This window comes from Mesoplodon densirostris, chromosome 2 (genome assembly GCF_025265405.1).
Source record: "Mesoplodon densirostris isolate mMesDen1 chromosome 2, mMesDen1 primary haplotype, whole genome shotgun sequence".
Taxonomy (NCBI): domain Eukaryota; kingdom Metazoa; phylum Chordata; class Mammalia; order Artiodactyla; family Ziphiidae; genus Mesoplodon; species Mesoplodon densirostris.
The window spans coordinates 32,714,534-32,742,263 of NC_082662.1; the positions used below are offsets into that span (position 1 = coordinate 32,714,534).

General features: G+C 41.6%; 1 protein-coding gene across 2 annotated transcripts; it reads left to right on the forward strand.

Annotated features, from left to right (window-relative positions):
- The first annotated feature begins 8,864 nt into the window (after positions 1-8,864).
- Positions 8,865-18,159, forward strand: AKIRIN1 (akirin 1). 2 transcript variants are annotated; one of them, XM_060089542.1, is made up of 5 exons: positions 8,865-9,208; positions 13,318-13,458; positions 15,814-15,948; positions 17,293-17,364; positions 18,030-18,159. In XM_060089542.1, the coding sequence occupies exons 1-5, from the start codon at positions 8,989-8,991 to the stop codon at positions 18,038-18,040; spliced, it is 579 nt and encodes a 192-aa protein (XP_059945525.1). In that variant the 5' UTR covers positions 8,865-8,988; the 3' UTR covers positions 18,041-18,159. The 2 variants fall into 2 exon arrangements, with proteins under 2 accessions (XP_059945525.1, XP_059945524.1); XM_060089541.1 differs by lacking the exon at positions 18,030-18,159 and having other exon boundaries at positions 17,293-17,390.
- The last annotated feature ends 9,571 nt before the right edge of the window (positions 18,160-27,730 follow it).

The window sequence follows — 27,730 nt, forward strand, 5'->3', positions numbered from 1 at the left end:
TCCGGGAAGATCCCACATGCCACGGAGCAACTAAGCCCGTGCACCACAACTACTGAGCCTGCGCTCTAGAGCCCATGAGCCACAACTACTGAGCCCATGTGCCATAACTACTGAGCCCCTGTGCCACACCTACAGAAGCCTGTGCACCTAGAGCCCATGCTCCGCAACAAGAGAAGCCACCACAATGAGAAGCTTGTGCACCACAATGAAGAGTAGCCCCCATCTCCGCAGCTAGAGAAAGCCCGCATGCAGCAACGAAGAACCAATGCAGCCAAAAATAAATAAATAAAATAAATAAATTTATTTAAAAAAAAAGAGTAGCCCCTGTTAGCTGCAACTAGAGAAAGCCCCCATGCAGCAACAAAGACCCACCTCAGCCAAAAAAAAAAAAAAAAAGAAGGGGGTCTGCATGCCGCAACTAAAAGACCCTGCATGTCTCAATGAAGATCCTGTGTGTTACAACTGAGACCCAGAGCAGCCAAATAAATAAATAAATATTAAAAAAAAAAGAATGACTATTGAATTTTATTAAAGCCTTTCAGCATCTACTGATATCATCTTAAGACTTTTCTTCTTTGATTCATGAAGTTTATGGACTACATTGATACATTTCCTGAAATTCTAACCACCTTCAAATATTTGAAATTACCCAATTTGGTTACAGTGTATTATTCTCGTGTGCTAAATTTCATTTGCTAATATTTTATTTGGAATTTTTGCCTCTATTCACTAGTAAAGGTGGGCCATAGTTTTTTTTTTTGGAACTATCTTTACCAGAATTTGGTTTTAAAATTATGTCAGCTTTATAAAATGAATTGGGGAGCTTTCCAAATTTTGGCCAGACTAGTAGATCAAATTACAGTGGAATTGCATATTCTTTAAAGGTTAGATGGAACTGAGTTGGAAAACTATCAGGTTCTGATTCTTTTATTACATGGTAGATGTCTAATCACCTTTAGTTCTCTTTTATGATGATTGTTATATTATAGCTTTCCTTCTCTTTTTTCATTTCCGGGTTTTTTTGTGTGTGTTTTGTTTTTTGGCAGTGCTGCATGGCTTGTGGGATCTCAGTTCCCTGAGCAGGGATTGAACCTGGGCCACGGCAGTGAAAGCCCGTAATCCTAACCACTAGACTACCAGGGAATTCCATCTAATTTCTTAAGACGAGTTTTAAGTTCACGTATATTTTTAGTATTTCATTTTCAGTAATAAAGATAGTAAGGTTATAAAATTTCCCCTGGCTACAAAAGGAAGAATTTACTGTGTTCTATAATTATATGTGTTATGTGTGTTTTATGTGTTATAATCTGAAGAGTTCTCTTTTTCATTCCTTTCTAGATAGTTTATAATTTTAGTTTTTATGTCCTCTTTGACTTCACTGTTATCTAGAAGTCTGTTTAATTTCCAGGCATTCAAAGGTTTTCTAATCACCTTTTTATTATGCATTTGTAATTTTATTAGATTACGATTAGAGTATGCCCTATAAACTTTTTTTAGAGATGTGTAAATGTTTTCTTTGTGAACCAAGTATATGGTCTAATTTTGTAAATGATTCACGCACATATGAAAAAAAGGATATTTATATGCAATGTATGTTAGGTTCCATAAATGACTACTAAATCAAATTCATTCATTCAATTATTCGGTTCCTCTAAATTTTGCCTATTCTGTACTAAATCTGTTTAATCACAGTATGATTGTATTTCTATCAAGTTCTCCCTGACTTTTTTTTTTTTTTTTTTTTTTTGCAGTACGCAGGCCTCTCACTGTTATGGCCTCTCCCGTTGCAGGGCACAGGCTCCGGATGTGCAGGCTCAGTGGTCATGGCTCACGGGCCTAGCTGCTCCATGGCATGTGGGATCTTCCCGGACCGGGGCATGAACCCGTGTCCCCTGCATCGGCAGGCGGACTCTCAACCACTGCGCCACCAGGGAAGCCCAATGCTTTTCTTTAGATTCCTCCTGATATTAACGTTGCCTCTTCTACTTTACTTAACATCACCAGGGATGACTTGCCCACTCTCTTATTTTCAACTTTTCTTTATCACTTTGTTTTAAATCTGTTTCTTATATGCGGTACACAGTTGGGTTTGTTTTTTAACTCAGTCTGACAGTCAGTTTTTCAATGGGATCATTCAGTTTATTTACACTTAATGGCAATTGATAACACTCACTTAACTGATACTATGTTTTTTATTTATTTAATTTTGCTGATTCCTCTGGTTTTATCAAATGACCATTCATTCCCCCTTTTTCTTGTTATTTGTTGAGTTCTACTATATTTTTCCATTTTACTTATGATTTCTTTTCCTTTCCCTATGCTTATTGATGCACACATATTTTTCTACTGTCATGTAAAAAAATATCAACTATTTGCCATATAGAGATGCTTTCTTCCCCTACTTCTTTCCCTTCCCCTCAAAAGATAAGATCTTTTTGATTACTTTTATTTCCCCATTCTCCACCCTCATTAAACCTTTGGATGGGTTTTACCACTCCTCTCCTTACTCCCCCACCCTTGATCTTAGCTCCCCGGCCAGGGATTGAACCTGGCCCTCGGCAGTGTAAGTGTGGAGTCCTAACCACTGGATCATCAGGTAATTCCCTCTTCTATTTCATCTTAATAATTTTTTTAGCCTTTATATTATACAGTTCCAGAGAGTTTATTAATATCCAATGAATATATATTATATATTTAGGTAGTCTATCAGTATCCAACGGATATTCAATGGATATTGATAGACTATCTGAAAATGAATCTAAAGAAATATACGAGATTTCCTTTGTAATCATATGTATTTTATTGTATACATTTAAAAACATTCAGAGAAGGATTTTATAGCACACACAAAAAAGGTAAGAATGCTTGCTCTAGGGCTTCCCTGGTGGTGCAGTGGTTAAGAATTCGCCTGCCATAAAATATCTAGGAATAAACCTACCTAAGGAGACAAAAGACCTGTATGCAGAAAATTATAAGACACTGATGAAAGAAATTAAAGATGATACAAATAGATGGAGAGATATACCATGTTCCTGGATTGGAAGAATCAACATTGTGAAAATGACTCTACTACCCAAAGCAATCTACAGATTCAATGCAATCCCTATCAAACTACCACTGGCATTTTTCACAGAACTAGAACAAAAAATTTCACAATTTGTATGGAAACACAAAAGACCCCGAATAGCCAAAGCAATCTTGAGAACGAAAAACAGAGGTGGAGGAATCAGGCTCCCTGACTTCAGACTATATTACAAAGCTACAGTAATCAAGACAGTATGGTACTGGCACAAAAACAGAAAGATAGATCAATGGAACAGGATAGAAAGCCCAGAGATAAACCCACGCACATATGGTCATCTTATCTTTGATAAAGGAGGCAGGAATGTACAGAGGAGAAAGGACAGCCTCTTCAATAAGTGGTGCTGGGAAAACTGGACAAGCACATGTAAAAGTATGAGATTAGATCACTCCCTAACACCATACACAAAAATAAGCTCAAAATGGATTAAAGACCTAAATGTAAGGCCAGACACTATCAAACTCTTAGAGGAAAACATAGGCAGAACACTCTATGACATAAATCACAGCAAGATCCTTTTTGACCCACCTCCTAGAGAAATAGAAATAAAGACAAAAATAAACACATGGGACCTAATGAAACTTAAAAGCTTTTGCACAGCAAAGGAAACCATAAACAGGGCCAAAAGACAATCCTTAGAATGGGAGAAACTATTTGCCAATGAAGCAACTGACAAAGGATTAATCTCCAAAATTTATAAGCAGCTCATGCAGCTCAATAGCAAAAAAACAAACAACCCAATCCAAAAATGGGCAGAAGACCTAAATAGACATTTCTCCACAGAAGATATACAGACTGCCAACAAACACATGAAAGAATGCTCAACATCATTAATCATTAGAGAAATGCAAATCAAAACTACAATGAGATATCATCTCACACCAATCAGAATGGCCATCATCAAAAAATCTAGGAACAATAAATGCTGGAGAGGGTGTGGAGAAAAGGGAACACTCTTGCACTGCTGGTGGGAATGTGAATTGGTACAGCCACTATGGAGAACAGTATGCAGGTTCCTTAAAAAACTAAAAATAGAACTACCATATGACCCAGCAATCCCACTACTGGGCATATACCCTGAGAAAACCATAATTCAAAAAGAGTCATGTACCAAAATGTTCATTGCAGCTCTATTTACAATAGCCCGGAGATGGAAACAACCTAAGTGTCCATCATCCGATGAATGGATAAAGAAAATGTGGCACATATATACAATGGAATATTACTCAGCCATAAAAAGAAACGAAATTGAGCTATTTGTAATGAGGTGGATAGACCTAGAGTCTGTCATACAGAGTGAAGTAAGTCAGAAAGAGAAAGACAAATACCGTATGCTAACGCATATATATGGAATTTAAGAAAAAAAAATGTCATGAAGAACCTAGGGGTAAAACAGGAATAAAGACACAGACCTACTTGAGAATGGACTTGAGGATATGGGGAGGGGGAAGGGTAAGCTGTGACAAAGAGAGAGAGAGGCATGGACATATATACACTTCCCACTAGATAGCTAGTGGGAAGCAGCCGCATAGCACAGGGAGATCAGCTCGGTGCTTTGTGACCCACTGGAGGGGTGGGATAGGGAGGGTGGGAGAGAGGGAGACGCAAGAGGGAAGGGATATGGGAACAGATGTATATGTATAACTGATTCACTTTGTTATAAAGCAGAAACTAATACACCATTGTGAAGCAATTATACTCCAATAAAGTTGTAAAAAAGAAAAAAAAAAAAAAGAATTCGCCTGCCAATGCAGGGGACACGGGTTGGAGCCCTGATGTGGGAAGATCCCATATGCCGTAGAGCAACAAAGCCCATGCACCACAACTACTGAGACTGCGCTCCAGAGCCTGTGAGCTACAACTACTGACACCCATGCACCTAGATCCCGTGCTCTGCAGCAAGAGAAGCCACCACAATGAGAAGCCGGTGCACCGCAATGAAGAGCAGCCCCCGCTCGCCACAACTAGAGAAAGCGCATGTACAGCAACGAAGACCCAATGCAGCCAAAAAAAAAAAAAAAAAAAAAAAAAAGAATGCTTGCTCTAGACAATCCCAGCTGCCCCTACAACTTCAATGACCATTTCTACAGTAATGACTGTCATTTTTTTTCTCCAGTCCATGCTTGTCCTGAATTCCAGACCCACAGATTTACACATACACACTTACACACTCCACACTTGAGAATCCCAAGTAGTGCTTTAAAGGAACCTCCAATACAACATTTCCAAAACCACGCTCATATCTTCTTCCTAGTCTGGTTCTTGTCCAATGAAATCTTTCTCAGAAAATGGCGCTGAGAAAGCCAGAAGCCTAGGAATCACACTTGAATCTTTCATCTCTCTTACCTTCATACTTAATCCTCACCAAGATCTGTTCATTTAATCTTCTAAACTTTCCTCATGTCTGTCCACTTCCCTCCATAGCTTGGAGATCATTGGTGCTTTAGTGGAATGGGAGGGGTGAAATCAGACTGGTGTGGGTTGATAGATGGTGGGTGGGAGATAGCCACTATAGATAACTCTTTTGGGAAATCTGCGCAAAGAATCCCGGAAGATTTTGGAAGATGATATCCTTCTCTCCTTGCATTCCCAGCCCCAACTTTAGCCCAGCCATGCTCCTGGGTCAGACAATTGCTGGCACCTGTAAACAGAGCCTCAGACCTATTGCTGAGCATCCACAGGGTGAATGAAGTATCATAGAAACACCCCAGGTGGGGATATGAAAGAATTTGTGTGTGCGGGGAGGTGGGAGGTTCCTTGTAATACTATAAAACTAATGCTACAAGGCATGCATATCCTCCATCTACCCCTGCTCACCTCCAACCTGTTCCCCAAACAACAGGCAGGAATCTTTTCAAATGTAAATCATTTTAAAACTATTGTAATCCCTGAAGTGGCTTCCCACTGCTCTTAAAATAAAGGTAAAAAATCTTGAAGCCTACAGGCATTAAATGCTCAAGCTCCAGACTTCTGCATCAGTTTTTTCTCCTCTGACTCTGCATTTGCGCTCTGTACCACAGCCACTTGAGACTTCTTTTGACTCTTCCAACACATTATATCTCTTCTATCACTGGACTTTGGATATGCTGTCCCCTCCGCTTGGGGTGTTCTCATTCTCTTTTTGTTTAGTTAATTCCTAGCTCAAATGTCACTTCTCCAGAGAAGTCTTCATTGCTCTCCAAGACACGTTAAGACCTCCGCTGCACTCTCTTGTAATATCCTGTCCTTTTCCTTCATAGCACTTGTCACAGTTTGTGATTATGCAGTTGTCATTACAATTTGATTAATGTCTGCCATCTCTAATAGACTGGAAGCCTTAGGAGGGCAGGAACCATATCTCTTTTTATAGTATGTTCACCCATGTTAGCATAGTGCCCAGCACATGAAAGGTAATTAGTAATGTGTGTGTATGTCTGTAACTGGTCAAGTGTCTGAATACGCAAAGCAAAGCAGACCCGGACTGTGGTGACCTCATAAGGAGAAATCACACTGAGAAGCTGTCAGAGCAGCCCATCTGCTTCCCTCAAGGACATCCCTCTGGTTGGGCCACTGTCAACTGCAGCTTATAATAGGATATGCCACCTACTTGTTTGGTTTCTGAATCATCTGAATCCACCCTCATTCAGCAATGTGGACTATCAGCTTTCAGGGACAGAGAACAACCTTGAAATAATAACTATTTATTCATTCGAACAATATTTATTCTGTGCCTACCCCTCCTGTATTCAAACATTGTACTGGGCATGGGGAAACACAGATGAATAAGGCCTGGATATTATTCTCAAGGAATTTATAGTTTTGAAGCACAGTCAGATGTGTAAACAAATTATAACTTCCTGTTTTAAAACACTAATATTATAAGGCACTCTCAAAGTTTTAAAGGATCACACAGTAGAGTCTGTCAAAGCATTTAGCAAAACCCTAGCTAGAAGAGATGCTATTTAGAATGATGACCCAGGGGACACACTTTTCAAACCTTCTAAGCTCTAACTTTGGACCAGTTCAGACCACAAGAAAGCAATCTGCTTGGACCACATTAGACAAGCCTCTTAAAAAATAACCATCCCTAGGTTGGTTTTATGTCCTTGGCTTTTATTGGACATAACAAGAAATATCGATTTAATTTTTCCTTTGCATTTGTTGTTCAAATCTTCTTAACTGCTTTATTACATCATTTATTGGTTCCTAATAAAGTCACATGAGAAACTACCTTTAAAATTTAGTGTTATGAAAAAATATCTACGGTCTGTCTCCTCTGATGAACTGACTTTTCAGATGACAAAATCTATTCAACATGTACTCTGTTTTCATTTTTGCCCTGGCAGCCAGAAAACTGAGAACTAAAATATCAAATTCAGTCACAGTCATGTTTAACCCCAGGATAATTGTGATCTCCTTTTTCTTTGGCCCTAATGTTCTATTTCTAGCTGTCGTTTGTTTTTGCCTATTGTAAACCTTTATGTTCTTATGGAAAAGAAATGGGATAAAATAAATTTAACATTTGGTATGCCTAGTCATTTTAGAGTTATTTCTGCTATTTGTCAAAGATAAATGCAAGAAAACTTAACCTATGTTTGGAACTTAATAAAATTTGGAGAAATTGGGGAGGACAGAGAAGAGCAACAGAAAAGGGACAAAGAATGGGACTGAGGTAGTATCGCTCATATTCTCCAACTCAAATACTGGGGCACGTTGATCTGGCATAAGGTCTAGTAAAAGAGAGTATCTGAAATTTGGACTGTTTTGGAAAACCCCAGAGATGTGGTTAGGTGGACAGATCCCAGGAGGCATGGCCATTATTTTACATATATATATATATACATACATACATATATATATATGTATATGAATAGTTATAGAAAGGTTTTAGCCTTTTTTGGATCACAGATCCCTTTGATGATCTCTTGAAAGTATTGAACCTGCTTCCCAGTACTAGACATGCACATACGGTTCCCGAAAGCAGAACCCTCCTGTTAACTATTATCTTTCCAGAATATCAAAAGCACTTTATAGCTGGCACTGCTTTGAAGAATTCGGACAGACCTGAAGAAGCATCTGGGCTGCCAGGTGAGACAGGGAGACTGGCAAATCAGTTATCAGCTGAAGTTCTTAACCCTCTGACACCATTTTTGGACGATTTAAGCCAGTGGGTTGTTTTCTGTTTGTTCTTTAACTGTTTGGAGTAACAGACCCCTGTGATGAGCTGACGAACATATGGGTCATCTATCCCAAAATACGTCCACACACACACGCTATTTTGCACACAATTTCATAGGGTTGGTGGACTTCCTGAAGTCCACCTCATACTTTGGGTTATGTTTAAGTGAAGACTTTCCTGGACTCGGGGGATGCCCCTGCAGACCCTTTAGAATAACCCTCTCTCATCACAGGGCCTAGAGCGTTCTGGATGGAACGAGGTTAGACAACAGTTAGACAACGGTTAGACAACGTACCGGGAGACAACAGAACCCCGCGGCCTCTGGACAAGCCCCGCCAACTCTCCCCTCCCCCATGCCCGTTCGCGCAGGTGCGAAAACCTAAGATGCCACCCCGGCGCGCCTGCTCAGGAAGATGGGGGGACGATGGGACCCTGGGAGCGGCAGTGGCTGGGGCCTTCCCGATCTTGCTTGGTGACCAAGCTCTCCGCCCAGGCCTTTCCTTTTCCTCAGCAGAGGGCGCCGCGGGCCGGAACGTGCTGACCGACCTCCCAGAGCGGCCCTTCCGGCTTCCACCCCCTGTTCTGGGCGGTGGCGTGGGCCCGTGACGTCCCAGGAGGCGGGGCCAGCGCCTTTGCCGGTGCTGGAGCCGCCATTGGAGCCGGCTTGGCTTGCGGGCTCCGCTGAGGAGCGGGAGGTTGGGCCGCAGTTAAAGTCGCGTCGGCTCCTGGTCCCTGGCCCTTCAGCGGCATGGCGTGCGGGGCGACGTTGAAGCGGCCCATGGAGTTCGAGGCGGCGCTGCTGAGCCCTGGCTCCCCGAAGCGGCGGCGCTGCGCCCCTCTGCCCGGCCCCACTCCGGGCCTCAGGCCCCCGGACGCCGAGCCGCCGCCGCTGCTTCAGATGCAGACCCCACCGCCGACTCTGCAGCAGCCCGCCCCGCCCGGCAGCGAGCGGCGCCTTCCAACCCCGGGTAACCTACGCTGCAGGCTTGGCAGGAAGCCAGGCCCAGGCATTTTTTTTGAAGGGGGTGGGGGAGGGAAGCTCATGAACGCTAGGCTAATTCACTCGCGGACCCCTTCTTTGCCCTGAGAAAAGGGAACTGGGGTGTCCCTGGGCCTGGTCGCTTCCGGGGATGGGAGACATCCGGGAGGCGTAGGGGGGCCACAGTGTCGGTTTTCGGTTTTCTTGGAGCTGGAGAGCCTAGAGGGGTGGGCAGCGGGAGGAAGATGGGAATATCCCCCCGGCCGCTCGGGGCCCTCGCAGCCCCCGTAGCCCTTCCTGCGTCCGCTGCCCGCGCCTGCATGAGCCACCCTGCAGATGCAGTGGGCCATGGAAAATTGGATTCCGCTCACGAACCCGGCCTTGAGGGTGTGGGGCTGGGGGCGGGTTGCTGGGAGGGGGCCTGAGTGCGTGCTGTGCAGCACTGTGCTGTGGCTTGTAGGGAGACCTGATTTCCAGAAGTCTTTAGGGACTTCAGGCCGCCGTCGAAGGCGTGGAATCCGATTTCAACCTGTTTCTAAGAGACCGGCCCTGTTCTTTTATTGTATGGCTGTGGTCCTGTACCATATATGGCTTGAAATCGGTAGGTCGTTAGCTAGAATTTGAGAATCCTTAAACATACAGAGGTTCCGGAAGCAGGAATTCAACCATCCGTAACAGAGAGATTCTCCTTCAATAGGGATTCCACATAGGCCAAGGAAAGAGGGAGAACTGGTGTGACAATAAAGTTAAAAAAAAAAAAAGAAGAAAAAAAACCCGAACCCCTAACCATTGCGCAGGAGTAGAGGGGAAAGTGCATCAGAATGAATAGTTAGCAGTTTTAAAGGGCTCCCGGAAATGCGGGGCGGGGGGAAATGCCTCAAAACTGGACTTTGGCAAGTCATTTCTTTGTGTGGGTTTTTCTATTCCTCAAGCGTTGTCAAAACCTTACGGTTGCCTTAAAATCATTCTTTTCTTGCCCCTTTTCAGTTATCAGTGTCGTTAGCCATTATTTCCTCCTCCTTCTGTGTATCCACGATGCAGATTTGAGGCCCTCATCGTCTCACACCGAGCTCCCAGCAGTTGCCAGCCAGGCTCTCCTAGGCACTGTATCCTTACTCGTGTTCACCTTATCTCTTCTTTGTCCTGGCATTCAAAGGATTTATCAACTCTAACCATTTCTTACCTAGTCAGTCTTTTATACATTTTTTCCCCAAACTGTGCCTTTGCTCTTTTCCCCCAGACCCACTTGGCTGTGCCTGTATCCTGTCTTCCATCATGTGTTTTCACCTTGTTTGCTAATCCAAATACAGTCATTTCTTCAAGTCTTCCATCATTACCTGACTAACCCTGCTCCATAAGAAACTCTATTCTACTTTAAATTCCCTGATCACTTATTGTTGCAAAGCCTTATGTACTGAATGAAATAATGTTTGCAAAAGCGGGGTACATAGATGTCCTCTTGAAGTGATATTTTTTTCTTCCACTGCTCATACAGATACCCAAGGATAGTCATAATCTTTCTGGATCTCTCTTCTGCAAAATAGAATTAGTACTTGCCCTATCTGTCTCAATGGAATTTATGTAAATGTTTTATTTCTTCCAATACTACCCTCTAGATTAATTTTATGGTAGTTCATAATATAGCAAATGCTTACTAAGTGACTGTTCAATGTGTTTGGAAGCCTAAATATGGCAGGGTGCTGTAATGGCGTCGTTTTTTTAATCTTAAAATTTAATTTTTGCATAGGTTTCTTGATCTTTTTGTGTTAAAATATTTTATTAAAAATATTCATTTGTAAAGATAGATCAGTTATGGTTCTGTCATGAAAGAAACTGAATAATTTGGTTCTTTGGCTGAAGTGAAAGATGCCTTCTGGATTAAAAAGGAAGAATGGGGGAGGAAATATTAATTGCTATACAAAAAGAAAGAATAAAGCCAACTAATAGAAATGTGAATTTAAAATCAGTGACTTCATATCAAAATATCCTACTCGTTAACTCAGAAGTTCTCTCAGAAATAGTCAAGAAACTATGTTCTTACTAAACTTAAAAAAAAAAGATACGTATCATAGCACTTTTTTATGGAAGGAGCCTATAAAATTAAGCCTTTCATTGCTTAAAGGAGCTAGATGGATACCAGACATGGAAGGGGTTTGCTGACCTCCAGGAAATGTTTGTAAACATGGAGGGAGTCTAGATGCAAAGCAGTTAATTGATCATGACTTGAGGGTTGGAGAATAACTTCCAGAAAGACGTAGCATTTTAGCTGGGTCTTGAATAATGTTGGGGGGGAGAGATCGCCCCAGTTCAAGCAAAGGAAAACTGCTAGAGCAAAGGCTAGAAAACTCACAGGTTAAGGGAAGGATAGTTTAATGCAGCTCGGTTGTAGTGGAACTGGAAAAATAATTTGGGGCCAAGTCTTGGAAGGCATGGAATGCCATGTTCAAGAGTTTGAATTTGGTCTGTAGTAACTAGGAGTCATTGTAAAATTTTGAAGATGGGCTTAGTCTGATATAAGCTGGAAGCACAACCTCAAATAATAACGGGAGGCAAGAATTTAAATTATTATCCACTGTTAAAAAGAAATTTGCATTTTTCTTTTTTTAAAAAAAATGCCTTGGCCTGCTTGGGAAGAAAGTCACAGCTACTTCTTTTTCTCCTGTGCATACCATGTTTAGATTCTTGGACTTCCCAGTCCTTCTACCAGGCTTAATGTTGTATCTTTCCATTTGTTCACTTTGCTGTACAGGAGGCAGTTAGAAGTTTATCAAAGACCTTCTGTTCTCATGAGCATTGTCCTCATACTTGTCCTTTCTTGTTTCAATTCTTTGCAGTTCCTTACATCCTTGTATTGATTCTGGCAAGTATGTGCTTGGAGAATAATGCATTTTAAAGATGAAACAAAGACTTCATAAATTCAGGGATCTAAAATATGAACTTCATAGCATTCTGAAAGGAAAGCTTTGCTAATCCTGCATTGTTCCAGTGTTCAGGCTTGAGAGTTCTGGAGTTTAGCTACGTGTGGAGCTACTTTGAGTTCATGTCAGTCCCTGGACTGTACCATCACTTGTTATGGCATTGTTAATGTCTTTGGTGTTGATTCTCACAACTTTATTGGGTAGGCATTTAACATTTGTTTTGAAGTACTAGGCTGAAGATCCTGAATGATTTCCCAAGGTCATAGTCACATAGGAAGAAGCAAAATGGCATTATTAACACTTACCCCCCATTTAAAAAAAATTGTTATAGCAAAGTATCTATTAGAATAATGTGAGTGGGGGGGTGATATAATTTCCTGGTTTTTTTTTATAAGGAGTCTTTATGATCTGGAAAGTGAATACATATTCTATCAAAAAACCCCAAAAAACTTGTTGAAAACCACATCTTTCCAGATTCTGTGTTGTCTCTAGGAGTGGCCTTCAAGGTGGTTAGTGATTTGTGTGTCCTGGACTCCGTTTAATAGCGTTAACAAATTAGTTTATGATTACCTTGACACAGAATAGTAATCTGAATCCTACCAAATATTGCCTCTTATAGGATCAGAAAATTATTTTCTAAGCTCTGACATCAGTTGCAAGCAGTAACCTCAGGTCTTCTCTTAGTCAGTGTCCAGGCTGTGAACATAATGGTTTCTGCTCTCCTCTTCCCCAAAGATCTTGAATCCCAAACAGGACAAGAGTTTCATTGTTAGAAGGCCTTGGTATAAGAGACTCGTTCCTAATACCCTTGTTTGTGAAGTTGTGCAACTCAGAGGAGATCAAAAATAGCTTCTTATTAGGTGAAGGAGCTAAGGATGGTTTTGTTTTGTTTGTTTGTTGCTGTAAGTTGTCCTACTTAATCCTACAGCAAACAGCAGATCTGGTCTTCATTGTCACAGGAAAAGAAGCAGAGGGAACTACCTGGGTGGTTTATGCCAAAATAGCTGCTATCCTATGTATTACTGAAATAATGGCAACAAGAGGAAACACTTTGGGGATTATAGGAGGAGTGCTTTATCTGGTATAAACACATTTGTTAATATAACATGGGAGGAGGGACAAGAAGCTTGAAGAAGTAACACAGTAAAGTGAATGCTCAAGTGTGTTTCTTTTTTATTAGAGCAAATTTTTCAGAACATAAAACAAGAATATAGTCGTTATCAGAGGTGGAGACATTTAGAAGTTGTTCTTAATCAGAGTGAAGCTTGTACTTCGGAAAGTCAGCCTCACTCCTCAGCACTCACAGCACCTAGTTCGCCAGGTAAGCATGTTTTAGTGTGCACCATCCATATAAGTTTGTAAGTGGTAATTAAAATGATGGTTTCCTAAACCAGAATTGATTTCTTCTAAAGTAATAAAATTGGTAAAGTATTCATTGTATTAATACTTACAAATACTTTTAAAACCATGGAGTCATGAAATTGCAAAAGACCTTAGATTAATTTGACTGGGCTTCCTTCCACCCAATTCAAGAGTACCCTCTATAACTGCAGCATATAATACCATAGCCAGTAGCCACATGGTAGCTGTTTAATTTTAAATTACTTAAAATTTAAAATCAGTTTCTTGCTGTGGTAGCCATATTTCAAGTGCTTAGTAGCCACGTGTAGCTGTTGTATTAGGCAGCACTATAGAACATTTCCGTAATTGCAGAAAGTTGTGTGACAGCACTGCTCTGTAACATTGACAGGTGGTCAGAGAGGATGGCTCAAAAATAGAATCTCAGGGTTGGAGGGAACTGTCATGGTCACATAGTTCAGCCATGAGTCTTGCCTGCCGTATCCCTGTAAATAGTCAACAGGCCAGGGCCCAAACATCACCACTGGTGGTGGACTCTGCCTACTTTAACAGTAGAGGAGTTTGTTTCCCCACAGAATATTCTACTTTATAACAGTTCTAAGAGTTATTAAAAATTACCTTGATTAAAACTTGTCTCCTTACAGAACACAGATTGATGTTGGCCAGGAGATAGGGGGAGCGGGGAATGGGGACAAACTGCTTAATGGGTAAGGGGTGTTATTGGGAGTGGTGGAGATATTTTGAAACTAGTTAGGGGTCGTGGTTGTACAAATTATGACTATACTAAATGCCACTGAATTGTTCAGTTTTAAAATGGTTCATTTTATTTGAATTTCACCTCAAATAGTTTTTTTAAAAATTGTCATCTTGGGACTTCCTTTGTGGCCTGGTGGTTGGGAATCCGCCTGCCAACGCAGGGGACACGGGTTCGATCCCTGGTCCAGGAAGATCCCACATGCCGTGGAGCAACTAAGCCTCTGCGCCACAGCTACTGAGCCTGCGCTCTAGATCCTACGAGCCACAACTGCTGAGCCTGCGTGCCACAACTACTGAAGCCCGTGTGCCTAGAGCCCATGCTCCACAACCTGAGAAGCCACCACAGTGGGAAGCCCATGCACCACAACAAAGAGTAGCCCCCGCTCGCCGCAGCTAGAGAAAGCCCACGCACAGCAACAAAGACCCAATGCAGCCAAAAATAAATAAATAAAAAATAAATACATTAAAAAAAAAAATTGTCCTCTTATAACCCAAAGGTCTTGACCCTCAAACAACACCCTTTCCAATTAATTGCTCTTGCCCATACACGAGTGATAGATCTTTCAGTGTTTGTAGCTAGCACGTCTCTCCTTAATATTCTCTTCGATTTTAGTAATATCATTTTGAAGTAATAAAATATGTTACGGGTAGAGAAACGATTATAAATAATTACTGACTAGATGTTTTGCAGGTTTTATTTGTAGAGAAAAAATTTTGGTTTAAGCAAAAAATGATTTGTTTCAAGACGTTAACTGGTTTATAGACTAAGAGGGCTGAAGAAACAGAATCCAGGCTGAGCTTTGAGGAAAACTCAGAACCGGGCTGCCAACAGAGCTGCTGCTTTTATCATGATCAGGCAGCCAATTTCCATCTGGCATCCCAGGGGAAATTTTGGTTTCCAGCTGCAATCTCATGAACATTTCATTTTTCTCAACCTAGTTTCAAAAGGGATCAAGGATGAGATGTGTAGTGCCTAATCATCTCCTTTCATCATTCGTCAGTGACTTAGCTAACAGTTTTTTATATTGGGCAAGTCAGCCATTACTTATCAGAATCACCTGTGGAACTTAAAAGATGCCTAAGCCCTACCCCAGAATTAAATCGGCATATGTATCTTTTTTGTTGTTAATTCTGCAGATAATTACGATGCACCACCATGATTAAACATAGGTGTAGATGATCTCCAAGGATCTGGATAGCTCTTATATTGTGAATCTACTTTCTCTAATTCAGACTAGAGGCTTTATATCAGCTTTAACCTTTTTGTTCTTGTTCTTTACCAAGTGAGCATTCTGTATGGGCTCGGATCGTTATGGCATCAGAACTATTTTTCTGTGCAGATCATTTAGCACACCTGAATATACTTTCCTCCTACTTCTTAATTTACCTTCAGCCTTGCCTTGTAGAATGAATGTCAGAATTTCGTGAAACTATTCCATGTAAAGTAGTGGAAAATATCATTTGTCTAAACAATTTTTATATCCTAGGACTCTGCATAGTTACTAATTCAGAACCCTAGAGCTAGAATGTATTATGTAAACTAGATATGTCTTTTGTCCAGGTTCCTCCTGGATGAAGAAGGACCAGCCCACCTTTACCCTCCGACAAGTTGGAATAATATGTGAGCGTCTCTTAAAAGACTATGAAGATAGAATTCGGGAGGAATATGAGCAAATCCTCAATACCAAACTAGCAGGTAGGCTGAGGCAGCGGCTATGCCATTGTTAATAAGGTTCTGTAAGGATTAATTCCAGTTAAGTAAATGGTAACTTAGAAAAAGCGTAAGACTTAATTCCAGAAGGTTTAATTAATTTTGAGTATTAAGTTTCTCTCTTTGGTTGCTTTCTTTTGGATTCTAAACATTTTATTTATACATTATATGGAAGGACTTTTCATTTACATTTCTGAAACAAGATAAGCCAAGCTTTTCTTTCAAGAATTTTCCATATGAATGAAGGCATCAAATAGGTTGTTCGGGCAAGCTGATGGGTAAACAGGTGGTAGGAATCATGCTGACCTCCCAACAGGTGGTTGGGAAGAGTATAGTCAACACATTCAGACTTCCTGGTGGGAGTCACTTTGTGGATGTGGGAAGTCAGGCATCCTGTGATTTAGAGGTACTTTAAAGTCTGGAAAGCACCGCTCAGGCTAGAACAAAGAGTGATTAGTGATGGCAACCAGTAGACCCTTTTGTGAAAGGAAGGGATCTAAATCAGGAATAGGAAGTAGTACCCGTTTAGTGAAAGAGGGTGATGTTGTGATCAGAGAGGTTTGAGGCAACAGCTTCTTCCTGTAACAGTATTGTTTCCTCATGTGGTGGCCCACACCACAGAATGTTAATCGGTTGGCTTTAAATTGAGAACTGTTGATTTAACACCAGAGTTAAATGAATTTCTTTATAGTAACATTTTTTGATCCTTTAATATACTAACAGTGTGTATTACAAGAAGTAGCTGTAGTATGTCATTCCCCTATTCTACCCCCACTCCAAAATTGTTTAGACCAGCTGGCTGTAAGTCACTTCTGTGTTCATGGATGTCAGACTACCTTCTGTCTTTCTACTGAGTTTCCCTTCAGAAGGTACTTCTGTGAAACTGTATGCAATTAGGTAATGTGGAATTTTCTCTTAGCTTTCTAGCCATTCCACCTCTATCACTCAGTGTGTATGTTGAAATTTATAGAAAAGATAGAGTGCAGAAAAGAGCTTCAAGCTTCATGTCCTATAGGAGATACACTAAAATTTGCTGGCTTGTGGTAGTGAGCACAGCTGTCTATCTTGGGAAGCCATTAGCAGGAGATGGAATTACAGCAGGGGTGAGATTATTAGGAAAATGTTGGCGATGATCAGTGACCAAACCTAGGAGCCAGGGATTTGGCTCTGGGACCTAAGAGAAAGGAACAGATCTCAGAGTGACCATTATAAGCAGTGCCTGAGCATGGATAATATAAACTGGGAAGCTAGATGTGATTCTGACCCTTGATTCTTGAAAAACTGCGGGAGAGTTTCTGGGGATAGTATATACTGTCTTTCCCCTCACAGAACAATATGAATCTTTTGTGAAATTCACACATGATCAGATTATGCGACGATATGGGACAAGGCCAACAAGCTGTAAGTATTGCCAAGTTTTTCATTGAATTTTTCAACTTCCAAGAGCAAGATTTTGACACCGAGTACCTTGTCTGCTGAGAGCAAAAAGCCCCTGTGAAGTAAAATAATAGATAACATTTAAAGAATACTTACATGTCCAGCACTGTGCTAAACCCTTTAAATCCTCACAAAGTTTATTTAATCCACAATTACGCTGTGGGGGAGGAACTATTCCTAGTCCCATTTTACAGGTAAGGATAGCATTTAAAGAATTTAAATAATTTGTCCAGGCTCATACAGCTAGTAGTTCAGCCAGGATTAAAACCCCAGGTGGTCTGACTTCAGTGCCAATTTGTTTAATACCTGGCTTTTCCCTCAGAAAGATAGTTTCAATTGTTAATTTATGAAAGTTGAGTCCTTAAGCTAGCTTATCAAGTGTGTGGTCAGAATTTCTTAATTCTAAACATCTTGCAACTACCCGTTACTCAAAACATAAATTATAAATAGCTATATATGTAAACTGAATCTGAGTCAGGTTTCTTAAATTCTTGCGAATTTAGGACGTCTTTAGTGGTGATTGATATCCTCTACTGTTTATCACATTTACCGTTAGTTAATATTAAAAAAGCATGACACTATATTTTTAGTATTCTTACACTCGTTTGTTTTTTATTCCTAATTTATAGATGTGTCCTGAAGCTTTCTTGCATATCTGGGTACCAGGTTTGACCTCAAGAGATGGCTGCTGTACACTTTTTGCAACTGGTTTGATATCACATTTCAGCTCCAACTTTGCATCCTGAGAACACTTAAATGTTTCTGCAGGTCCATTTTATACAACTTGAAAGACCTTAAAACTTTCCGGTTGCCACAAGCATATCTTTCTTTTCTGCTCATCCAATAAACAGCTGTGCCCTACTGTGATAGATTTTCCAAACAAAAATACCTGGAGCAGCAGTTTAGCAAAATATGCCCTCAGTGGCACTCAACAAATGGAGTTTCCCCAAGCACAGTTCTGTAAGAAGTGTGTGTGAGAGTGTGTGTATGTGTGTGTATGTGTATTTTAAGTTATTATTTGTATTGTGCAAATTTTTTTGATCTTGGGGATTCTGGCTGTGAATTTGATGCACGACAATTATGGTTAAAAACATTTCCTTGGTCTACAGAAGATCATTAATGTTTTGTGACCATATAAGTTGTAACAGTGGATTGTTTTCTGTGTAGGTGTTATTGTTAAATACAGGGACTGTTTCCAGGCACAGAATATGAATCATAAGTTAGGATGGACATTAGGTGTGATTATGACGACATAGCAAAGGTCTGTGGTCCTAGGTCTACAGATGCGTGGTGAGGGATTAGAACAAACCCGAGACAGGCCATTTGACACATGACTCTGCCTAGCTGTGTTAGAACATTACTTTGACTCCAAGCCTTAAAATACCCACGTGGAGTCTGTGCTCACCTCATTCACACAAGGAGCTCCCTGGACACTGAACCTCTAAGAAGGAAAAGAGTCTCCTCTGGAGGAGGAGCATCAGGCTTTGCTTGGGAGCATGACAAAGGCGAGCCTGGGGCTGGGCCATGCCCCGGAGGCACTGCTACTTGGGAGGCACCACTTCACCTTTGTATCAGTTATTAGAAATAGAATTTGGATCCTTTGGTCAGGTTCCCCCAAATTCTTTTAAGAGATGTCCATGTTCAATTGCTTGAGCTTTGTTTTGGCAACCCCCTGCCCGAAGTTGCTTACAGACTGTTCTTCACCTTATTTCCAAGGCTGAGGAACAGAAAGTAGCCTCTGTTTTGAGGAGGTGGAAGTTAAGTATACATTTATTTTTTACTGTGACTTGTTCAGGACCACGTTTTACAAAATGCCTTGTTTCCTTTATTATTGTTTCTGGAAAGGAAAGTTCTATTAAAATTGTTTTAGTTTGAATATAGAATAGTTTTTTTAATTAAGGCTTATTTTGAAAAAAAAACTGTGTTTAATTCAAATGTATGCCAGTACCTTCCAAGGTAAGGTAATATTCAGAGACAGTTGTCCTGATCAGATGGCTTAGAGAAGTTTCTGGAATATTCACATTCGAAGATTCCTTATTAATGAATGTCTTTGACTTAAATCTAACCAAAAACTGCAACGTTATTCTTTGTACATTTTCATTATATAGTGTTAACAAGCTTAGTTGCAAACAAATAAAATACTTAAGCTATTTGTTTACCTTGCCTTCTTAATACTGTGATAATGTTTAATTCGAATAATTTATGTGAGGCTGCTATAACCATTTCCCTATTTCAACATCACATTTAAGATTTAAAGACTTTTTAAAGCCCAGAAGTGATCTTTTAATAATTAAAGAATTATTTTTACTTCATATTTGAAGGGGAGTGTGTTTCATCTCTTTTTCCAGGGTAGTTACTTGTTCCTGGAAGAGGAGAATAGCAGTGGCTGTAATGGGAGTGGCCTTACAGTGGGATAGTCACCCCAAAACAAGGGGAGGGCAGCTAGCTGTGGGGGCCATCCGAAGCCCTGAAGGATGGGCCAGGAATGGGCAACGCTGCGTCACTGAAGTATTCTTGTTACAGAATCAGTGTGATACGTTCACTCACTCTTGCAGTTGTCAGCCCCATTCCTACTAAATGGCTGCTGGGTGGGAAATAGAGTAGGTTTCTATAAGGAAAATGACAGACACCCTCTCACTGCACCTAGTGTTGTTAGGCTGTTTTATTATCATATGGTTGCCCTTTGGGGCCACAGAGTAAGACCACGCCACCATGGCTGGGTTTTGGGATCTCAAAAGGGACTGGACATGTCTGTTTAATGTTTTATGCAGAGAAAAGATGACTCCTAGGCCAGAAATTGGGGACCTGTAAGGTAAGCCTTAGACTAGTGAAAGGTGTTTTTTCCTAGACCTTGATTTCTAGGGCTTGAACTTAGGGGCATTCCCAGGTAGGGAAGTGTCTTTGTCTCATGGAAATAGGTCAAGGCCCAGGGAAGAAGTCAACCTACAGAGACCGTAAGGATGGGCCAGGACCTGTGGTCTCAGAAGATCTGTATCTAGTGAGCTAGTTAAAAACTTTTTCTGTTTGAATTCGATTTATTATCTTTTAGTAAAGTCTTCACCTTAAGGGGAATGAAAGGAGTAAGTGTCCATGTATACCTAGGTCAGAGGAGTACAGGGGAGATTAAAATTGTGAGGCAGTCGTAATTGTCAAGAGCTCCCAGGGGAAGAACATCAGAAGACACATGAACTTGGGCCAACCTTCCACACACAGTGAATCTTCTCTGCCCACCAGGGAGGATTGGTTGTTTAGTAGCTAAAGGAATGGCCTTTGGATGTTTGTAGCCCTAGAGTTTAGTCTGCTCTGCCACTAATTTGCTATGTGAGCCTTGCCAAGCTACTGAACTTTCTGAGCCACGGTTTCCTTATCTGTAAAATGAGGGTTGATTGTATGTACATCATTGGGGTTTGTTTTCAAGTAAACTAAATAGTCCATGTAAAGAAAGTATTTATATTTAGCACAGGTTGGGGCATATAATATGCACTTGAAAATGTTACAGCAGGTTTCTTTACAGTGGTCTTCATCAGATCTGAAGACCAAAACCTTTCTTTCTGCCTTGGTGATTCTCAACTTTCCAGAACGAATAGCCCCTTGTTAACATCAAATCTCACATTCTCTTATTAGAATTTGTACTTTTTAAGTGTTTGACTAAAAAATAAAAGATAAATGACAAATGAATTCAGTAATGGCTTTCAGTGAATCTGTATTTTGTTACTCAGCAGGGATCAGCAAACTATGGCCTATTTTTTGTAAATAAAGTTATATTGGAACACTGCCACACCTATTTGTTTGCATCTGTGGCTGCTTTCATACTGCAACTCCAGAGCAAGAGACAGTATGGACCACAGAGTTGAAAATACTCTCTGGCCCTTTATAGAAAAGTGTGTGGGCCCCTGCACTGTAGCATTGATAGACACTTGAGAAAGCTCACAAACAAGGCAAATTTGGTGCATCGTGGATGGGGGAGTCACCTCAGGTTGAGGTATGAAAGATTCTGCTTACAAATGTAAACTGGTTGCCAGAGTGAACATCTTACAGAAAGAGCTAATGAACTTTTTAGAGTAACGATTCTCTTGGAAGAGGACAGGGAGCATACTCTTTAGAATGAGCAGTTGTTTTATCTTTAGTATACTTAATTTTGAAATTTTAGTTACAAAGGTGAGTGAGAATTTTATCAGAAGATAGCATGGGTTTAAAGATAGTTTGTTAAATACTGTTAAGGAACAGTGACTTCTGTGCTGCCCTGGTGGTTCTTCCCTTGAAAAGGCCTTCAAAGTATGTGTAGTCTCCTATAGCTGCAGTTGTCCCTATCAGTCCATGAGGCTCCTAAAAGCGTAGTTCAGGCACCCAGGGGCTTTTTCCAGATTGGCAAATGCCTTAAGAGAAAGAGATGCTTTGAGTTCTAGGCTCTCTGGATTCTTATCTAGATTTTGGCTCAGTAATTCCTCATTACCTAGTTAGCCTTTTTATGCTTTTAAGAAAATGATCTTTATATTGCAACTGTTGTCTAGTTGGTCTTAGCAGTAGGCTGATCCGCATTTCCTGAGGCATGGTACCCAGTGTGCCTTCATGTTAATGGGAGAAAAGTAGGGAAAGACATGTTTATGTGGCTTTGAATGTTTTTCAGTCATTCAGCAAGCATTACTGGTGTCTTCTGAGTTATGTATTTATGGAGGACAGATATATGTGTTTTAAAATTTATTTATTGTTTATTTTTCTGCCACAGTGAGCAGCTTGTGGGATGTTAGTTCCCTGACCGGGGGTCAAACCTGGGCCCATGGCAGTGAGAGCACCGAGTCATAACCACTGGACTACCAGGGAATACCCTATGAGTTTTAAAAGCCTGACAAGTTCTGTTAAGTAGCCCTAGTCTGTCTTATATCCCCAGTATCTTTTTTGTTTTGTTTTGTTTTGTTTTTTGTTTTTTTGGCTGTGTTGGGTCTTCGTTGCTGGGCGCAGGCTTTCTCTAGTTGGGTCGAGCAGGGGCTACTCTTCGTTGCAGTGGGCGGGCTTCTCGTTGGCAGTGGCTTTTCTTGTTGCGGAGCATGGGTTCTAGGCGTGTGGGCTTCAGTAGTTGTGGCACGTGGGCTGAGCAGTTGTGCCTCTAGAGCGTCAGGTTCAGTAGTTGTGGCGCACGGGCTTAGTTGCTCTGCAGTATGTGGGATCTTCCCAGACCAGGGCTCGAACCCGTGTCCCCTGCATTGGCAGATGGATTCTTAACCACTGTGCCACCAGGGAAGTCCTGTATCCCCAGTATCTGACTTGGAATTAACATAAATAAATACTTATTCAGATGGATCTTGACTGCTGAGAAGGAGCTCCATCTAGCAAAGAATGTAAGCAAGCAAGGTAAAAGCTGCCAAGTGTTGGGCAAATGGTACAGGTAGTGGACCAAGAAAAAGAAGACATGGTAGATGGTTCTAAGTAAGCAACAGTGATCAGGGAAGGCTTCATTCAGGGTGGTAGACTTGGAGTGAGGTGTTTTTTTTGTTTTTTGTTTTTTTAACGTCTTTATTGGAGTATAATTGCTTTACAATGTTGTGTTAATTTCTGCTGTATAACAGAGTGAATCAGCTATATGTATACATATATTCCTATATCTCCTCCCTCTTGCATCTCCCTCCCACCCTCCCTATCCTGCCCCTCTACCACCCCTCTAGGTGGTCACAAAGCACCGAGCTGATCTCCCTGTGCTATGCGGCTGCTTCCCACTAGCTATTTATTTTACATTTGGTAGTGTATATATGTCCATGCCACTCTCTCACTTCATCCCAGCTTACCCTTCCCCCTCCCTGTGTCCACAAGTCCATTCTCTACATCTGCATCTTTATTCCTGTCCTGCCCCTAGGTTCTTCAGAACCTTTTTTTTTTTTTTTTTTTAGATTCCATACATAGATGTTCGCATACAGTAGTTGTTTTTCACTTTCTGACTTACTTCACTCTGTGTGACAGACTCTAGGTCCATCTACCTCACTACAGATAGCTCAATTTCATTTCTTTTTATGGCTGAGTAATATTCCATTGTATATATGTGCCACGTCTTTATCCATTCATCTGTCGACGGACACTTAGGTTGTTTCCGTGTCCTGGCTATTGTAAATAAAGCTGCAGTGAACATTGTGGTACTTGACTGTTTTTGAATTACAGCTTTCTCAGGGTATATGCCCCGTAGTGGGATTGCTGGGTCGTATGGTAGTTCTATTTTTAGTTTTTTAAGGAACCTCCATCCTGTTCTCCATTGGAGTGAGGTTTTAAAGGGTGAATAGGGCTCAGGCAAAAGTAGTAATTGGGGCTTGAAATAAGCAAAGGCTGGGTGGTGGGAAATCATGCTGGTGTGCAGGGACAACATTCTTGTTTCAGCCAGAGTAGGAAATGCATGTAAATTGGGAAAAGAGCTAGAAGCTGGGTAGTAGGGGCTAGATAATGAAGGGCTTTTACTACTAGGAGTTTGACCATTCCTCTATAGGAATCTGAAGAGTTTGGGGGAAACAGGTGAGTACAGAAGGGCAAATACCAAACTAGAGACAGATTGACCAGTTAAGGGCCTCTTTTTTTGTCCAGTTGGAGATAACAAAGGCATGAACATTGATTGGGAAGGATGATTAAACATGGCTCTGGCTTTGCCTGGCTAAGAGCATGGCACACATTCCCACTGGCACATTTTCCAAAGATCCTTTTTCTTTTGGCTTGGCTTGTCTGTGCCCCCAATTTAATCCAGCCCAATTCCATAGCTGCTGCTGTTGATGTGTTTTGTGTTTTGTTTTTCACAGATTGACTAAAATCCACCTGTTTTTTTTTTTTTTTTAAAGATTTATTTATTTATTTATTTATTTATTTATTTATTTATTGGCTGTGTTGGGTCTTCGTTGCTGCACGCAGGCTTTCTCTAGTTGCGGTGAGTGGGGGGCTACTCTTCATTGCAGTGCACAGGCTTCTCATTGTGGTGGCTTCTCTTGTTGTGGAGCATGGGCTCTAGGCACGCAGGCTTCAGTACTTGTGGCACACGGGCTCTAGAGCGCAGGCTCAGTAGTTGTGGTACACGGGCAAAGTTGCTCCGCGGCAGGTGGCATCTTCCTGGACCAGGGCTCAAACCCACGTCCCCTGCATTGGCAGGCAGATTCTTAACCACTGCGCCACCAGGGAAGCCCAATCCACCTATTCTTAAAGGTTCTGGTTAGCTCTTGCATGGATTATTAAATTTTCCTCTCAAACTGTCATTTTTCATGGTGCTCCTGCTCTTCTGCCTGGAATTAACACCTTCTCACTTGACAAATGGCCTACTCAAGTGGCAGTTGTCTTTCTGCTCCCTTGAAGGCAGTGTTACTTAGTCATTTGGTGAATGTTTATTGAGCATCTACTGTTTGCCAAGTACTGTTCTGGGCACTAGGAGTATATCACTGAGCTGAACAGACAAGGTCCCTTCTCTCATGGTGCTTAACACTGTTGTGAGGCAAGAAGGGCAAACGAGTACACTGTTTCATCCAAGATTTAAGTGTTTGAAGAAAATAAAATGGGAATGAGAGAGAGTAACTGGATGCCTAAATTGGGTGGTAAGAGAGACCTTTCTGAGGAAGGTAATCGTGTAATGCATTTATGGGTCTACATGACTCTTCCACTATACTGAGCCCTTAGTAGCACCTTGAGCTATTATCTATCTATTCTTGGCTCTTAAATGATGAGTGACTAAATGAATTATATGGCTACTCCTCCCCTTTTCCAGTAGTCAGTGCACTACCTGAAACTCTTCCTTAACTCTCAGATCAAATTACTTTAAGCCTTCTGCAGGTTGTCTCTGCAGCCAAGGTAAGAGAGATGCCGACCTTACCCTAGAGAGGCTCCGAGTCTCTGGGCAGGAATGTGATAAAACTTGCTTTGGTTAGTATTCTGTGCACCTGGACAGAGAAATTAGGGTGTTTCCAGGGGAAGGCCACTCTCGGCAGCTTCCCTCCAGGTAGTTTAATTACCTTGATCTGTTCTCAGGAAAGCTGACTAGTAAAGCTATATTGGTCTATAAAACCAGACTCCAGTGTGTTAATTTATAATGAGAAATAATGTCAGGTGCAGTAGACTGCCTCATTGGCCTTAGTGTGTTTTCTTCATGTAATCATATCACTTGGGAAGCTTAATTGAAGTCAAGAGATAGCTCCACATATCAGAATGAGGGGAGTTTAATTCTAGGGATGGAATGTTTACCAACATCAGATTACCCCTACCACAAGCCTGGCACAGCTTTCCTCCCCACTTCAGTTTGCTTCAGTGATTCCTGGTTCTGTTGCATCTTCGACTTGATATTTTGTCTACCCCCAAATGGCATGATTTTACTTTTTATTTTTTTGGCCACACCACGCTGCATGTGGGATCTTAGTTCCCCAACCAGGGGTGGAACCCACACCCCCTGCATTGGAAGCGCAGAGTCAACCACTGGACTGCCAGGGAAGCCCCTTTTTTACTTTCTTAAACAGTCACTCTGATTTCCATTATATTCCAGGCCTTGGGACCCATTACGTTTTCTTTCAGATTACTTTGCTTATTGCTTTTGTTGAAAGTATTCTGTAGCTCTGGCTTGGGGGTGAGGTTGTGGGGTAAGTTTCCAAACTCACTGTCTTCCCCAAATGTGCTAGGATCTTCGGGCTACCCAGTTTATTCAAATCTGTGTGACTGGTATCAGATACAGACCTAAAGTTCCCAATATGCTAAATTATAGTGGCCTACCTGTAGAAAGGTAGCGTTAAAAGCTTTTCTCGGGTTATGACTGAGGTGTGTAAACATGAAATCCTATAGGTCAAGGACAGAAGTCCAGTGAATGGAGACGCAGGGGGACGTTAAATGGCCTGTGACCGTCCACGCAGCAGCTGAGGCTAGGGGAATAGGGGCCTTCAATTAACATTGAGCCATCCTCTTATGCTTTGAAGATAGGAGCAAGGCTCTGTCGCGGAAGAACAAGTCGCTGGACCCCGCGGCGAACGCCTAGTCCTGTTCCACCGGGTCTCCGAGCTTCGGGTTCCCGAATACAGAATGAAGAAGGCGACAGCTCAGGCTTGCGTCTCTGCGCATAAAACCCTTTGATTTCGTTGTAAAACTACACTTCCACGTGAGGATCTTAGAACAAGGAAAATAAAAGATAAATGACGGGCGTTACAAGAGCTGGCAACTCGCCCCTGACGTCCGAGTTACAACACTCGTAACGCAAAGCGCAGGAATCCAAGCGGGCGTCCGTTGTCAGGATAACAACGGCGCAGGCTCCGTTCTGACGTAGGGTTTTCTGGGAATTGTAGTTTTCCCATCTTTGCGGGAGAGGAGACGACCTGTCACCGACATCTTTGCACAGCCGCGCCGACACCGGGGCTGAATGCACGGTCCAGTGGAGGGGGTCGGCGTATCATCAGTTAACAACATCTATAATAGGAAACAATATATAACAGGGCTGGTGGGACCTCAACAAAGGCCTAGTAAATGCTCAGGAATTCGGGAAGCTTTCACAGAAAACCGTGCGATAACCGATGCGGACGGATTACGCATTCACCTGGGAGACAGTGGGAAGGTAGCAAGTGGGATCATTACAGGCAGAAGAAACTGCTCCTACAAAGTTTGTAAGCATGAGAGCAATTCTGGATGGCTGAGAACACGAGGGTATTGAGTAGGGGTTGGTGAACAATGGATCTGATGATTTAGAAATGGGAAGAAATCAGATCATGGTCTTGAATACCAAACCCAAGAATTTGGACATTTTCTTGAATACACCTCACACGCAGCCCAAGCAATATGAATGACCCCCTTCTTTGCGTTCTCCCTTATTTTGTTCATCTTTGTTTTATCACCACAGCACTCTGGCTGTGTCTTCATCCCAAGAGCTCAACAAGGATCATGGCCATGTGATAAGAGCTCAGGAAGTGTTTTTTGAATGATCAGATTTCAGTTTTTAGAAAAGCAATTAGCAACATTAAGAAGAGAGGGTAAGAAGAGAGCAAGGCTGGATGTAAAAAATCATCAGAGTTCAAAGTAAATTGCTTTTCCAGCCTTCAGTTTTCCCTCCAACCAAGGGTTGAAATCTGGCAGCTCAAGGCCACTTCCATCCTGGGTTTTGTTTGGTCAGCGCTTTAAAAAAAAAAAGATTAATTGCCCCACATTTTTAAAGTGGAATGTTTCACACTTAGACAATAACAAAAGATTTCTGGCTTCTCTTGAAAAATTTGAAGACTTGACAATTTGGGGCCCTGATTCTTGACAGCAACAGAATGGAGCTGAGTAGCTGCTGCCCCCTTTAGACAGGACATATGCTCTTCAGTTTGTCACATTCCCCAACACTCCTTCCATCCCTTAAACTGAGGCC